Below are 15,846 nucleotides of genomic sequence, written 5' to 3' on the forward strand. Positions count from 1 at the left end.
CTGACTTAATACAGATGAATTTTTATTCTCTTCACCTATTTACTCTGGTTTCTCTTTGCATGCATGTGTACGAGGTGTACGGAGCGAAGCCGCATGTGTACGACGTGTACTGAGCGGAGCTGCGTGTGAAGGAGGTGTACTGAGCGGAGCCGTGTGTATACGAGGTGTACAAAGCGAAGCCGCGCGTGTACGAGGTGTACGGAGCGGAGCTGCGTGTGTACGAGGTGTACGGAGCTGAGCCACACGTGTACGAGGTGTACGGAGCAGAGCCACGTGTGTACGAGGTGTACGGAGCGGAGATGTACGTGTATTTTGGCATGGTGGGGGCCCCATTTGAAAGCTCGCATCGGGGCCCATAACTTTGTAGTTACGCCACTGCTAATAGACCTTCATACATTTCAGGCCCAGACACCATTATTAGGCATGTAAGTATCATAGCAACTAGGCCGCCTCATACTATCGAGTACTTGGGTCGGAGGGCATTCAGCCGGACTCTGTCACACCTTCTTAGACGCCATGTTTGCTTTTGGCAGCAGCAAGTGGTTAAACTGCCAGGGTTTTTGTTGCAGCCGCTCCTGTGCTGTCCCTGCGGTATATATCTATGTTCTGGGGCCCAAAAGAGGTAATTTTTTTTAAACAATTGTTTATTGTTAAAAAAATATAACGTGTCTTCTGCTTTTTCCATGTTTTTCTCTTTTTATAAGAATTGCTGGAGCCAATTTTCTTTAAAAACATTTTAATATATGTCTTTTTTCTGGTGTTTTTCTTGTAATATAGGAAAACCTAATACCAGAAATAACCCCATAAATCACTGTACTCGTACATGGAGACTTTGGGATCAGATAATTTCTGTCCATGGTGTTTGTGGATACAAAGGTTGTCTAAAAGCCTCAAACTTCTGTTTGTGAATCAGACATGAGATCTAACGTGATAGAAGATTACAGTGCGGGGAAGATGGGAATCCTTCATATAGACGGCCGGTGGGGATGGAGTCAGTGACGGACTCTGGACAAATATGTTTCTAGAGCCGTAGTAGAAGATGAAGATGTCGTCCTCATCATGAAGTAGTTATTTCTCCTGTCACGTGTAATGAATATCTCCTGCAGTATTGCTAATGCCGATTCCAGTGTCGGTAATGAGACGAGAATTAGCGTTATGGAAGATGAGTCTATGAGGAACGTATTCAGCTGCCGACTCCGAGGGAGAAACTGCTTGTTGTCTGTGGCCTAAATATATAGGTTTTATTAGTAGATGTCAGGGAAGAAAACTAAATACTGTAAATCTCCTCATATGTTTCCCTTATTATCTCCAGTAACTGTATTATTACACAGGATTTTATGATGTTACATTGGCTCATCTTCTCCTCATTCAGTTCTCTACAATATCGGATCCTCTCAGTGAAGATCTTCTATGAAAGAGAATTTTCCTGATTTACCCATCAAAGATGGCTATGGACAGAGACAAGATGGCGGAGAGGATATTACACCTCACCCTAGAGATCCTCTTCCATCTTACTGGAGAGGTGAGAGATTCTGATGACGTCACATTACATCATTCTTATCTATGGGAATAACAGATGGACAGAACTGGAGAGGTGAGGACTCTGGAAATGTCTGTAGTGAGATTTATTAATGTGTCTCTCCATAACCAGGATTACACAGTAGTGAAGAAGACCTCTAGTGAGCGCTGCCAGGACCCTGTGTCTGAGGGATTGGGAAGACCCCTAAGTCCAATCACGGGGCCTCCACCTCACCCCCCGATACATGAGGGCATCAATGACCAGAAGACCCTAGATCTCATCTACAAGATCATTGAGCTGCTGACTGGAGAGGTGACACTGCTGGGAATATTACACAGTAACAATATGAGGGGATCAGGGGAATGACGGTATCATTGTATGTGTCAGGTTCCTATAAGGTGTCAGGATGTTGCTGTCTATTTCTCCATGGAGGAGTGGGAATATTTAGAAGGACACAAAGATCTGTACAAGGACGTCATGATGGAGGTTCCCCAGCCCCTCACATCACCAGGTAATAGACAGGACTAAATACACTCGGTCTATAATTATCTGTATGTAAAGAATGAATTCAGTCCCTGTATGTGTTTCCTCCAGATCTATCCAGTAACAGGACAACACCAGAGAGACGTCCCCGTCCTCTTCTTCGACAGAACTGTCAACAAGAAGATCCCAATGCTCCTCAGGATCATCAGGTAGATGGAGAGAAGGTGTCATGAGATCTCCCCTATGATGTGTAGACGGCTGTGAAGATCTTGTGCTCAGTCTTGTTTTATCCACCAGTATTATATGTTTTATACTTGTGTAATGAGAGCGGTGGAGATGGCAGGATTAGAGCTGATCATAGATGTGACTTCTCCATCTGTCTGTGACTTTTACACTATTTGTTTCAGGGTGAAGATCTGACCCATATTAATACTACAGAGACATATGTGAGGGGTGATGAGCGGTGTAAAGAGGAGATTCCAACATATGACTACCCAGGTGAGTAGTAACCACTAAATACAGAGAAGTCACAGATTACTGCACAATCTCTCCTGAAATGGGGAGCAATGTTATTTTCTCTAATCTTCTGGTCAGGACTCATAGTAGCTCCAATGGTCCACCATAAATGAATACAACTCCAGTTTACTGTTTGATTTCTCCCCTCATACATACTTTGTTGTTGGGATGTATCATATTATTTTATTCTGTGTCTTTTTTTTACCTGTTCATTCTGTATGATAGTGTGGTTGTGGTGGGATTGTCCTGCTTCACTTATGTGAGTCTGTAACTCCCTGATAGTCTTTAAAAAAAGCTCTCCATCGCCTCTTCCAAATGCCTTAGATCTAAATTTAAAGGGAACCTGTCAGCAGGATTGTGCAAAGTAATCTACACACAGTGTCAGGTCAGCGCCGTTATTCTGATTACATTGATATCTGGTGATGAAATCCGTTATGTGTTTGTTGTTTAATCTGTATTTGTAGTTTTTAGGTAACGAGAATCTCATGCTCCGGGGCGGAGCTGTGGGTGGCCTGTGGGCGGGGCTTTATGTGGTGCTCTGATTACATATTCATCTGTATTGGCTTATGACAGGTCATTGATCCTTCAGTGACCTGCCCCCTATTTTACATAATGTATATAATAGTGTTGATATTATTGTTGATAATGCCTATAATATTGTGGCTATTGTGAGACTTAGAAGAAAAAATACATGAAATAGTCAGAGTGAGACAGATATATGGAGCGCCAGGCTGGCAGGTCTCAGGGCGCTGGTAAAAGTAATCCGATGCTGCTCCTGTCGGGTGCCTCTAGAGAGGATATAAACATGGGAAGCAGGGTAACCCAATCGCAGGGCAGCGCAAAGGAAAGGGAGAAGCTTGAAAGGTTTTCTTCTTTATTAAAAAAATGACATCCAGCAAAATGACACCGGCGGCGCCTGTCCAGTATCATCTATCTCTTACTTACAGATGCTACTACGCAGGAGACGCCATCGCTGGTGACATTTTGATGGATGTAATGTTATTGCTAAGCCTCACAATAGCCACAATATTATAGGCATTATCAACAATAATATCAACACTATTATATGCATTATGTAAAATAGGGGGCAGGTCAGTGAGGGATCAGTGACCTGTCATAAGCCAATACAGATCCATATGTAATCAGAGCACCACATAAAGCCCCGCCCACAGTCCGCCCACAGCCCCACCCCAGAGCACGAGAATCTCATTAACTGAAAACTACAAATACAGATTAAACAACGACCACAAGACGGATGTCATTACCAGGTATCACTGTAATCAGTATAACGGCGCTGACCTGACAGTGTCTGTAGGTTACTGTGCACAATCCTGCTGACAGGTTCCCTTTAAGACATCTCAGCTCTGCACTATTATACACAGTTCTCTTTAAATGTGTAATATTTCATCTTTAAACTCATCTGACAGAAAATATTGGACCTTACCATAGTTTAGATTGTGAAGTCACCGAGCCCCATACTCTAGTTACCCCAGATAGGTTTCACCACTAGTTACTCATTTATTACTGATGAAGACTGTTGAGTTTGATCATTTCAGTAGATGTGTTATTGTCTATACTCAGTTTTTGATTACAGTAGTTGGTGTCCAAAATACTCTGATTTAACCTCTTCCTGCAGCCAGTTTTGTGTTCCTAATCAGGCCCCATTTTTAAAATCTGACGTGTGTCACTTTATGTGGTGATAACACTGGAATTCTTCACAAAGGATAACAGAAAACAAATGGATCTTACAGCTTATTTTCCAACTTCGCACAATACCCTATATACGGTTGTATTCTACTGTCTGGGCACATGGCAGTGTTCAGAAGGGAAGGAGCGCCATTTAGCTATTTGAATGCGGATCTTGCTGGAATAGTTTGCAGACACAATGTATTGGGAGCACTGTTCGTGGTCACCTGGCAGCTCAAAAGACGTCCACCATGAACATGCTTGGCACTATCTTCTCTGCTTTCCATATCCCAAGGATTGCCTTGCTCATCGCCCTATAACACCCTTACATGGATCTGGACTTACACATGGACCCCTAGACTTGGACCATGGCGTTACCTGCTATTCTGTGGTATTAGAGGGCAAGAAGAATAGTCAGGTAGCTGGGTCAGAGCCAGAAGGACAGAATACAGAATCAGAAAAAAAAAGAGTAATCAGTAAATGGGCCGCAGTCACAACAGGAAACAAATACACAAGCCGCGAGCTGAGCACAGAGGACTGAACCAGAGGAGAACAACGCTGTATCTGGCAGATTCCGGCAATATGCTTTGAGCTTTAGTAGGGTGTGGTACTTTCCAATCGGCTGAAGTAGGAAACAGATTACTCCAGCTGGAGAGCAGGAACAGACCCCAGATGAGATTGGACACACCATATGCAGAAGCCCTAATATAACTAAATGACAGAAACCAGAATAGTCGAAATCCCCATAAAGTGATTCCATTTTATAAATTAATTCACTCAGGGTTATAATCTATAGGAGGACTGAATATTTTGACTCCACAGCCATTTTCCGGAAATTAACATGCAGTGGATGTTGGAGAGTGAAAATTACACATCTGCCATTTTATTACCCAACACATAGTGCCCAGATTGTGCTCCAGGAGACACACACTGCAAATTAAGTGTATTCTTCTCACTATAATATTGCTAAATACAGGGATCCTAAATGTTGTTTGAGCACACTGCAAGGCTCAGAAGTGAGAGCGGATATTGCAGGGTTGGTTTATAGAAACCCTGTTGCTTTTCAACAGCTTTTGAGCCACTAATAGTGTGGGAACCTCTGTTTTCCATTGACAGATGATGGACCTGAATTTGAACTGTTTTTGTGAGATGAGAATTGGTATTATTTTCGCCTACATAACATTGATTGGTTTCTTATAATTCGATATTTGGGAGGCAGAATGAACAAACAGTTGAACACCACACACTACTGGTTCATCCAACAAGGTTTTCTATTAGACTGTGAACTGTCATTATCTTGGTAAATAAAGTTTTTTCTAGCTTGCTATTTTTATGGACATTTTAAGTAGAAATGTTAAAAAATATAAAACTCAAGGATATTTTATTAAAAAATAATAATTGTTTTTTATCTTAGCAGATGACTGTACCAGGAGATCAGAGGGACAACTGACATCTTCAATTTTTAAATCTGATGATCTTGAGATCCTACAAGATACAACTGAAGTGATTTCTGTTACTCCAGATATACCATCATCCATTCACAGCAAAGATCTGTCATCTGATCCTATGAAACAGGTCCCATCTTCTGACTCATTACCAACTACTAAGGAAAATCAAAGTCACAAAAGAGGCATTAAAAAACAAACTGCTCCTACACCAAAGAAGTCATTTTCATGTTCAGAATGTGGGAAATATTTTACATGGAAATCACATTTTGTTACTCACCAGAGATTTCACACAGGAACGAAACCTTTTTCCTGTACAGAATGTGGGAAATGTTTTTACCAGAAAACGCATCTTGACAGCCACCAGAAAACCCACACAGGGGAGAAGCCTTTTTCATGTTCAGAATGTGGGAAATGTTTTTACCGGAAAGAGTATCTTAATAACCACCAGAAAGCCCACATAGCGGAGAAGCCTTTTTCATGTTCAGAATGTGGGAAAGGTTTTAAATGGAAAACAAATCTTGATAGCCACCAGAGAAACCACAGAAGGGAGAAGCCATATTCATGTTCAGAATGTGGGAAATGTTTTTACCGGAAAGAGTATCTTGATAGCCACCAGAGAGCCCACACAGGGGTGAAGCCTTTTTCATGTTCAGAATGTGGGAAATGTTTTACATGGAAAGCAAATCTTGATAGCCACCAGAGAACCCACACAGGGGAGAAGCCTTTTTCATGTTCAGAATGTGGAAAATGTTTTAAATGGAAAACAAATCTTGCTAGCCACCAGAGAACGCACAGAGGGGAGAAGCCTTTTTCCTGTTCAGAATGTGGGAAATGTTTTAAACAGAAACAGCATCTTGTTAGACATCAGAGCAGTCACACAGGGGAGAAGCCTTTTTCCTGTTCAGAATGTGGGAAATTTTTTAAGCGGAAAGAGTATCTTGATAGCCACCAGAGAGCCCACACAGGGGAGAAGCCGTTTTCCTGTCCAGAATGTGGGAAATGTTTTAACCGGAAAGAGCATCTTGTTAGACATCAGAGTAGTCACACAGGGGAGAAGCCTTTTTCCTGTTCAGAATGTGGGAAATGTTTTAACCGGAAAGAGTATCTTGATAGCCACCAGAGAGCCCATACAGGGGAGAAGCCTTTTTCCTGTTCAGAATGTGGGAAATGTTTTATCCGGAAACAGCATCTTGTTAGACATCAAAGCAGTCACACAGAGGATAAATCTTTTTCATTTTCTTAATGTGGGAAGTATTTTACTTGGAAATCAACTGTTAATAAACATCAGAGAAGTCACATTGGGGAGAAGTCTTATTTTGTGTTCAGAATGTTTGAATCTTTTTAACCAAAATTGGATCTTCTTATAGGGGTTGCCTCTTTTCATTCCTTATGTTTGCTGACAAAAGGATAAAAACTTTAAACTTTATTATTTCCAAATGTACAACTATACCCATAATTCACCCCTTACAGGTTAGTCAGAAGATGACTAACAGATTAAACATATACCACACGTTTCAGTATATAGGGTGAGGTGAAGCATATACACTCGCTATCCAAGCCTCTCATTTCTACAGTTTTCATTGTTTTCACCAAAGGCAACTCATCAGGCGACTATATAATATTGACCTATATTCAAGTGAGACTAGACGAAGAAAACCCAAAAATCATGTATCATGTTATCCTAAACAGTCAGAAAACTATATAGGCAGATCCCAGACTGCAAACTATATACTTCGCAAGTTTATAAGCCACTCCAGTGTCAGGAATAGAAAGTATGTGAAAGCACAGTATAATTGTGTTTTTTCTCCTATAGGGACTGCCCTAGTTTGGTATTGTACCAGCTGTCAATTAGTAGTGCAGACAAATTGTCCTAGACCAAACTCAGTTTTCAGATGGCCCAATGTGTATTACCCAAGTAAAACTTTACCTGCTCCAAAGATCATTAGCAGCTTCTAACTAATGGGCATGCTGTGGTCTGTCAGGGTGTATGGAGTTGGAGATTTACCCTTTTTTAATCCTTCATACTGTGTCTATATCTATAATGTATACCTTTGTTGCTGTATTACCAATGTATAATATGTTGTAACATGTATGTGATAGGGACAGTGCAGAAGGTATTATAGTCACTAGATGGGTACTGAGTCCATTACATGTTAGGTACACTGTAGGACATATAGGAAATAATTGTAGGAGGGGTTCATGGGGGAATAAGTCAGAAAAGATTTCCTGTTATAGTCAGTCAGGGGCCAGACCCCGAAGTGCTCGGAAGGGCTATATGCCCGAGTTGCCTTTTAACCCCACAACGTTTAAAAGTGTGCCCAGCCATCCAGGGTACACTGGAAGGGAGAGAGTACAGCAGTTTCCAATGTCAGAAGAAGAAAGGAAGTAGAGAAGGCACACCGGTCACCGTAAAAGTGTACGGGAAGGTCACTCCATAATGTGGCGTATAAATTTGTGGGCTGAGTCTCTGATGTCCAGGGCAAAACAGATAGGAGAGTGCTTCACTGTGGTAATGTTTGTCAAGGAGGACACTGAGGAGTCGTCTGAGACACTCCGTCCCGCGGAAACACTTAGTGACATAAGAAACAGAGTTGGGAAAGATGAAATGCCATTTCTCTTGTGAAGGAAATGCTGGAAACTATGTGGATGTGCTGTGTCCTGAAGTGAATACAATGATTCAGTTGAGAGTTGTCTTAGACTGTGACTCAATTCATTGGAAACCAGGAGTAGAAACTTGCCAGCACAGCAAGGAGGACACTGACAGCACAGTGAGTAATGACCGTGCCATGCAAGATAAAAGGAACTGCTTTCCTCTACGGGGAGGCCAGGGTATACAATGCCCAACAACCTCAGCCTTTACAAAGGAATTAGTGCAATATCATTATAAAGGCTAGGGATATGTGCAACCATAATGTCTGGGAGATCTATGCCATTATTTAGTATGAATATGGAAAATATATCTGGAAGTTGTCTTCCCTGAGCGGTATATACTGTATTTTTACATACTATCTATTCCTGACACTGGAGTGGCTTATAAACTTATGAAGTATATAGTTTGAAGTCTGGGATCTGCCAATATGTGGTTAATTTTCTGTCTGTTTTGGATAGCATGATACATGATTTTAGGGTTTTCTTTGTCTAGTCTCACTTGAATATAGGTCAATAGTAAATAGTCTCCTGATGAGTCGCCTTTGGTGAGGACGAGAAAACCAATAGAAATGAGAGGCTTGGAGAGCGAGTGTGTATACGTCACCTCACCCTATATTGAAACGTGGGGTACGTGTTTTTTCTATCAGTCACCTTCTGACTAAGACCTGTTTCACACATCAGTTTTTTTCCATAAGTCACAATCCGTCGAATCTTGCAAAAAACGAATCCACCGACTGATGCAGCTGGATCCGTTTATTTCTCATAGACTTGTATTAGCGACAGATTGCGACGGATGACCGCACGCTTCATTCGTCGTTTGACAGATCCATCGAAAATCGTATGTCTGTCGGCCTGTCCAGCGGGAGCCCAGCATACGTCCAGCGGGAGCCCAACCCACAGCCAGCGGGAGCCCAGCCAGCAGGAGTCCAGCCAGCCTCAGCCCAGCCAGAGTTGCAGTGCCTATGCAAGAATTTTTTTTTTCATTACTGTCCTTGTATTCCAATAAAGAGCTGTGCTATTCCTACTTTGCTTGAAAAAAAAAATTAAAAAAAGTGAGTTAAAAAAAAAATTATTTAAATTGTTCAAAACCTTGCCATCCATAGTATCATTTCACCAAGGTAACTTTAAATTTTTGGGTTATGTCTCACAGGAAAGCACCAGTGGTGGTTATTTTGGCTTACGTGCAATACAAGGGTGTTTGAGGTTGTATTTTAAAGAACCATGGAGTATACAAATGGGGAATGCAGAAATTGGTTGTTAAATTTTACCAGGGTTTTTAAAACATTACATCTGTGTTCAATATATATTCATGTGGGGGTTTAGTGATTTAAAGTGGGAAGGGAGGGTATTTACTGTGCAATGGTGTTTGCAAGGTACTACTTTGGTGGGTGTGTTATGTTTTTTTTGGGGGGGAAATACTGGAGGGGGAGGTTATGTTTGTTTGCGCATCGCTCATAACTAAAAACTTTTAATTACATGGGGGGTGGTTTAGCAACTTACTAAAGTAGTTATCATTTTTTGTTTGGGGGACATAGAGGGATTTTTTTGTGGGGGGGTGAAATCCTAAGAGCTATGGAGCTACCTTTTTTTTTTCTAAATCGGCGTACAACACAGAAAAAAATCTTAGTATAAAAGCTAACAATCGTGTTTATTTCTTGCAGAAAGTTTCCTAGGCCACCAGTGACACAGCCAGGCCGACCAGCGACACAGCCAGGCCGACCAGCGACACAGCCAAGCCGATCAGTGAAACCCATCATGTAAGTATTAAAGGCCAGAGAGCTTTATCTATCCTTTGTATAGTAGCAAAAAAGTGTCTTTATACTTGCAGATACTTTTGCCGCCCTACCAGTGACAAAGCCAGGCCAGCCAGTGGCAAATATGTCATCTTCTGGGAGCCCTCCCTCACATCGGCAGCAAACTGAGGTAATTTTTTTTCTTTTTTGTACACATAACCATATATGTATTAATTCTTGTTTAACAGGAAGCTGCAGCACAGACATCACAGTACACCCAACACATAAGCCTACATCCAAGCACATGTTTCTTTTTTTTATAGTCTTCCCATTCTAGGGCTAGGGAATGTAGAGGTCCTCAAAGCGCCTCCCAGGGTCATCGGCGTGAGCATCGGGGCGGTCACCAGAGTAACTTGTTTTTTTTAATTTTTGGGGTTTTGTATTTTTCAACTTTATGTGGATGATTTGAGTGTAATTTTTTTTTGTCTTTTTTAATAGGCTTAACAGCATGCTCCCGACTCTGACGGTGAGGTAGGTCTAAACATCGACCTCCTCCTCGATGAAGTCCGAGAGCGGGTTCCGCTGTGGAACATGGGTGACCGCAGCCACACTGACGTTGTGACACGTCGGCTCTGGGAGGAAGTGTGCCGAGAAGTTATAGAAAATTGGGAGGACCTTGATGTTTGGGCCCAGAATTTAGCGCTTAAGTATTCACAGTTCAGTAAGTTAGGTTGCAGGATGTAATGTGTTGTATATTAACCAATTTGTGCTTTCACTTTACAGGGGAAAGCGTTATCAAGCAGTGGCAGTCGCTCAGGGATCGCTTCAAGAAGGAGTTCAACAAAGAAATGGAGGCTTCAAGTGGATTTGGAGGACACAGATCAAAATACAAATATGCAAGAGCCCTGTCATTCCTCCGGTCGACTATGGTGAGCAGAAGGTAAATGTTCCCCACCCCATTTACTAGGTAAAAAGGTTTACATGTGTAACCTTTTTTTTTGGTTTCAGTCAGGGCCAAGCAATAGCAATGTATTAATTACATTTTTTTTTCATTCTACCACAGCACCGTATGCAGCACTCGGGAGCCTGCAGAGTTGAACCCTTCTGGAGCGATCCCACAGGAGTCTGCCAACAGGGACCCCTTGGACAGACCGACCCGTCTGCACCGTCCCTGCCTTCCCTCACATATGGTCCCTCGGTCCCATCCACCAGCACTGGAGCATCATGGCAGATTTCGTTACTTGAAGCTGCTGGTGACGAGGTAGCTTTTCCTTTAACTCACCCCTCTGACACTGCTACCACCTATAGAACACCTTTGGGTTCTGGGCAGCAGCACCAGAGGGGTCAGGAAAGGACCTATGCACCTGAGTTCTTGCATCTAAATGCATCCTTTCAGAACTCGCTGAAGCTGTTGTCTGAGCAAATGAGTGCTGGATTCAACCTCAATAACAACAGTATGCTTGAATTAAGCACGCGTCTGGATAAAATACATTTAGATGCAAGCAAATCGCCTAATCATTCCTTTTTCCAGGCAGTAGTCGAGTGCATAGACAAGCACAGGGGCGTAACTAGAACTGATTGGGCCCCATAGCAAACTTTTAAATGGGGCCCCCTCAAAGACACACCCCCTTCAAGACGCAGTGCGAAATCATTCATAGTGTACATTTTTTTCCGCCGGGGCCCCGGATCCCCTACACCAGTGGTCCCCAACCTTTTTTGTACCAGGGACCGGCTTCAAGCAAGACCATTCTTCCATGGCCCGGCAGGGCAGGGATGGAGGTGTGACAGGGGCGGGGCTATGGACGCGGTTGTAGTTTAGCAGTGCATACTTATCATTTAATTATAACATTTAAAATGTGACTCAACTCACCATAGGTTTTTAATGAGTGGGAGCATCTGGCTTGTTTCTGTGCTTCAGTGGGAGCACCGGGCTACTTCTACTGATGACCGTCACTGCTAATGATGATTGGAACCTACAAGGAAATGGAGCATTGAACACTTAAGAAAAATTGTACTGGAGTACTGTACATGCTGATTATTTTCTAATCATCAGAAAATGTATGTGTGGTTCCCCCCGTCCTGTCCAGCTCTGTGTGGCTCCCCCTGTCGTATGCATGGCTCCCCTGTCACCATCCTTGTATACATGGCTCTCCTCCCATCCTTGTATACATGGCTCCGCTCCCACCCTCCCATCCTGTATACATGGCTCCCCTGTCCCATCCTGTATGCATGGCTCCGCTCCCACTCTCCCTCCCTTGTATATATGACTATGCTTCCACTCTCCCTCCCTTGTATATATGGCTCCGCTCCCACTCTCCCTTCCTTGTATTTATGGCTCCGCTCCCATGTATTTATGGCTCCGCTCCCACTCTCCCTCCCTCCCTTGTATTTATGGCTCCCTCCCACGTATTTATGGCTTCGCTCCCACTCTCCCTCCCATGTATTTATGGCTCCGCTCCCATGTATTTATGGCTTTGCTCCCACTCTCCCTCCCATGTATTTATGGCTCCGCTCCCGCTCCCCCTCCCATGTATTTATGGCTCCGCTCTCACTCTCCCTCCCAGGTATTTATGGCTCCGCTCTCACTCTCCCTCCCTTGTATTTATGGATCTGCTCCCACTCTCCCTCCCTTGTATTTATGGCTCCGTCCCATGTATTTATGGCTCCGCTCCCACTCTCCCTCCCTCCCTTGTATTTATGGCTCCCTCCCATGTATTTATGGCTTCGCTCCCACTCTCCCTCCCATGTATTTATGGCTCCGCTCCCATGTATTTATGGCTTCGCTCCCACTCTCCCTCCCATGTATTTATGGCTCCGCTCCCGCTTCCCCTCCCATGTATTTATGGCTCCGCTCCCGCTTCCCCTCCCATGTATTTATGGCTCCGCTCCCACTCTCCCTCCCAGGTATTTATGGCTCCGCTCCCACTCTCCCTCCCTTGTATTTATGGCTCTGCTCCCAACAGGGTATGTATGGCTGGGCTCCCCCATCCTCCCTCATCATACTTACCCCTCACGTCGCTGTCGCTGAACTTCCTTCCCGTTGCTGCACATCCCTGCATCTCGCGGCGCTTCAGCTTCTTCCTGTGCGGAGCAGTCACGTGCTACTGCTCATTAAGGTCCATGAATATGGACGCCACGCCTATGGGAGATGAGTGGCGTCCATATTCATAACCTTAAATGAGCGGTAGCACGTGACCGCTCAGCGCTGGATGAAGCCGCCGCGCTGACAGGGATGACAGGGTGAGTATCAGCTGCTACACTACAGCTGCCGGCTCCCCTTGTGTCCGCGGACCGGCAAGAGCACCGCAACGGACCGGTGGTTGGGCCAGTAATGTACTTAATTGCACTACCGGGTAGCGCCGATCAGAGCCGGGGACCCGGGCCCCTAAGCAACTGCTTCGGCTGCTACCCCGGTAGTTACGCCAGTGCCTGACCAGCAGATGCATGTAATGCAAGCCTGCCAGTTTTCTCTAGTGCAGGTTAGCTCCCAAGCTCCTCCATCCGCCCCGGTAATTCCTCCCGCACCTGCCCCCTCTCTAGCCACTGTCTCTCCTCCCCCTCCTGCTCCATACCAGCTTCCTGCCCCGTACCAGCTATCTGTCCTATACCAGTTCCCAACCACACCATCTATGCCACCACTCCCTGCCCAATCTGTACTCCCTGCCCACTACCATCAGTCTCCTTCTATACCTATCCTGCCCCAAATGCAACCCTCTTCTCCATCCACCACCTCTAATGTCTCCCAATCCCTCCACTCCATCCCTCAAACCTTATCAAATCCCATCCCTACTTCTGTTTTTTTGTCCACCCATCCTCTTGGTTTCTCTACCTCTTCACCTTCTCCCACTGTCGAAGTGGTCCGCTCTGTCAGCCCCTCCAGTACTATCTCCACCTCAAGTTTTCTTAATTTATAAATCTGTATAATAAATACAATTTTTTTTTTATATAAAGTTATATTGTCTTTAATTTATTTAATGATAAGGTACACAACCTTGGGTAACAAAGTACACAACTTTGGGTAATAAAAAAATTGATGGTGTAATCACAAATATGAAAACTGCAATAAGGGTATGTGCACACGCTGCGGATTCTGGTGCGGATCCGCAGCGGTTTTGGCTTTGCGGATCAGCAGCAGATTCTGCTGCGTTGCACAGTACCTTTATTTCCTATGGAAAAAAAAGCCGGATTACTTACCGGTAATGCTCTTTTAATGAGTCCACGACAGCACCCACTTGGAGAGAGGGATCCGCCCATAGGAACAGGAAACCTACAGAGATAAAAGAGGGCAATCCGCCTCTCCTCAGTTGGATTTCAGAGTACCCTGAGGACCGCCAATTATTAGGCCATTATATTATTCAATATTTTAAATTTATCAATTTTATATCTAAGAAGGTGTATATACATTATGTTAACTTCTAGGGAGGGTAGTGAGCGGGTGCTGTCGTGGACTCATTAAAAGAGCATTACCGGTAAGTAATCCGGCTTTTTACTCTTTGCCACGACAGCACCCACTTGGAGAGACTTTCAGAGACCTTCACCTGGGAGGGACCACCGTGCCGAGGACCGCTCTACCAAAGGCTAGGTCAGATGAGCATGATAAATCAAGCCTATAGTGGTTATAAAAGGTAGAGGGCGAAGACCAAGTTGCAGCCTTACATATAGACTCTATTGCGACGTCTCCCCTCTCTGCCCATGAGGAAGCCATAGCTCTGGCGGAATGTGCCCTGATACCCTCCGGAGGATCTCATTGCTCACGGAGTATGCCAGACCGATCGCGTCTCAGATCCACCGAGACAGGGTACCCCTTGTGACCTCATATCCCTTCTTTTTGCCCTGGAAGGAAATAAATAGAGCCCTACTCTTCCTCCAGCTGCTAGATCTCTCGATGTATTGTAATACTGCTCTTCTAACGTCTAGTGTAAGGAATTTTTCTTCCTCTGGAGTAGAAGGGTTACTAAAAAAATGAAGGGAGGTAGATCTCTTGCGACCTATGAAACTTCCCTGCTACTTTTGGTAGGTATGAGGGGTCTGATTTTAATATTAGCTGATCCTGGAATGTTAACAGGAAAGGGGGTTCTATTGAGAGTGCTTGTATGTCGCTAACTCTTCTGGCTGAGGTTAGTGCAACTAGTAGTACTGTCTTGAGAGATAGGTGCTTAAGGGATATTGAGTCTAACGGTTCAAAGGGGGGACGTGTTAGGGCATCTAGTACCAAATTCAAGTCTCAAGGAGGAACTCTGGGTATGTGTACCGGTTCGCTCCGCTCACAGGCCGAGATGAATCTGGCTATCCATCTATTGCCTGCCACGTTATAACTATAGAGGGCCCCTAGAGCAGACACCTGGACTTTTAGTGTGTTAACAGATAGTCCTAAATCTTTCCCTTTTTGTAGAAACTCTAAGATCGGTGTTATCGGGATTTCTCTAGAGTCGGGAGCTGTGTGAAACTCTAGGAACTTTCTCCATACCCTGGTGTAAATTTTTGTAGTAGCCAATTTACGACTCTGCAGGAGAGTATTGACTAATCCTTCCGTGAATCCTCTTGCTCTCAACATTTCCCTTTCAAGTTCCAAGCCGTCAAGTGGAGATTGTCCACTTGAGGATGGAAGAATGGCCCCTGAGAGAGGAGCTTGGGGGTTGAAGGAAGCACCCAAGGGTCTGTCACTGAAATTGCTTGCAGGCATGAAAACCATCGCCTCCTGGGCCAGAATGGCGCTATTAAGATTATTCGTGCCTTCTCTGCCCTGATCCTCCTGATGACCTGCGGTAGTAGTATGATTGGGGGAAATGCATATGCTAGTTTGAACTGCCAT

The 15,846-nt window shown here is 44.1% G+C and overlaps 2 protein-coding genes across 3 annotated transcripts in view; one reads left to right on the forward strand and one right to left on the reverse strand.

The window, feature by feature from the left end:
* Nucleotides 1-6,950, forward strand: part of LOC141094166 (uncharacterized) — a 40,597-nt gene extending 33,647 nt beyond the window's left edge. Inside the window, exons 2-7 of one of the 2 annotated variants that reach the window (XM_073579920.1) lie at nucleotides 1,373-1,522; nucleotides 1,652-1,831; nucleotides 1,907-2,030; nucleotides 2,114-2,211; nucleotides 2,410-2,500; nucleotides 5,619-6,950. In XM_073579920.1, coding sequence (XP_073436021.1) covers nucleotides 1,445-1,522; nucleotides 1,652-1,831; nucleotides 1,907-2,030; nucleotides 2,114-2,211; nucleotides 2,410-2,500; nucleotides 5,619-6,895 — 1,848 coding nt within the window. In that variant the 5' untranslated portion in view covers nucleotides 1,373-1,444 and the 3' untranslated portion in view covers nucleotides 6,896-6,950. The remainder of the gene's footprint in view (nucleotides 1-1,372; nucleotides 1,523-1,651; nucleotides 1,832-1,906; nucleotides 2,031-2,113; nucleotides 2,212-2,409; nucleotides 2,501-5,618) is intronic. The other variant, XM_073579921.1, reaches the window with a different exon arrangement.
* LOC141094141 (uncharacterized) overlaps nucleotides 1-15,846 on the reverse strand; it is a 392,749-nt gene that overhangs the window by 113,401 nt on the left and 263,502 nt on the right. The window lies entirely within an intron of this gene.

Source organism: Dendrobates tinctorius, unplaced genomic scaffold (assembly GCF_039654945.1).
Source record: "Dendrobates tinctorius isolate UK_male_01 unplaced genomic scaffold, ASM3965494v1 ptg000063l, whole genome shotgun sequence".
Classification (NCBI taxonomy): Eukaryota; Metazoa; Chordata; class Amphibia; order Anura; family Dendrobatidae; genus Dendrobates; species Dendrobates tinctorius.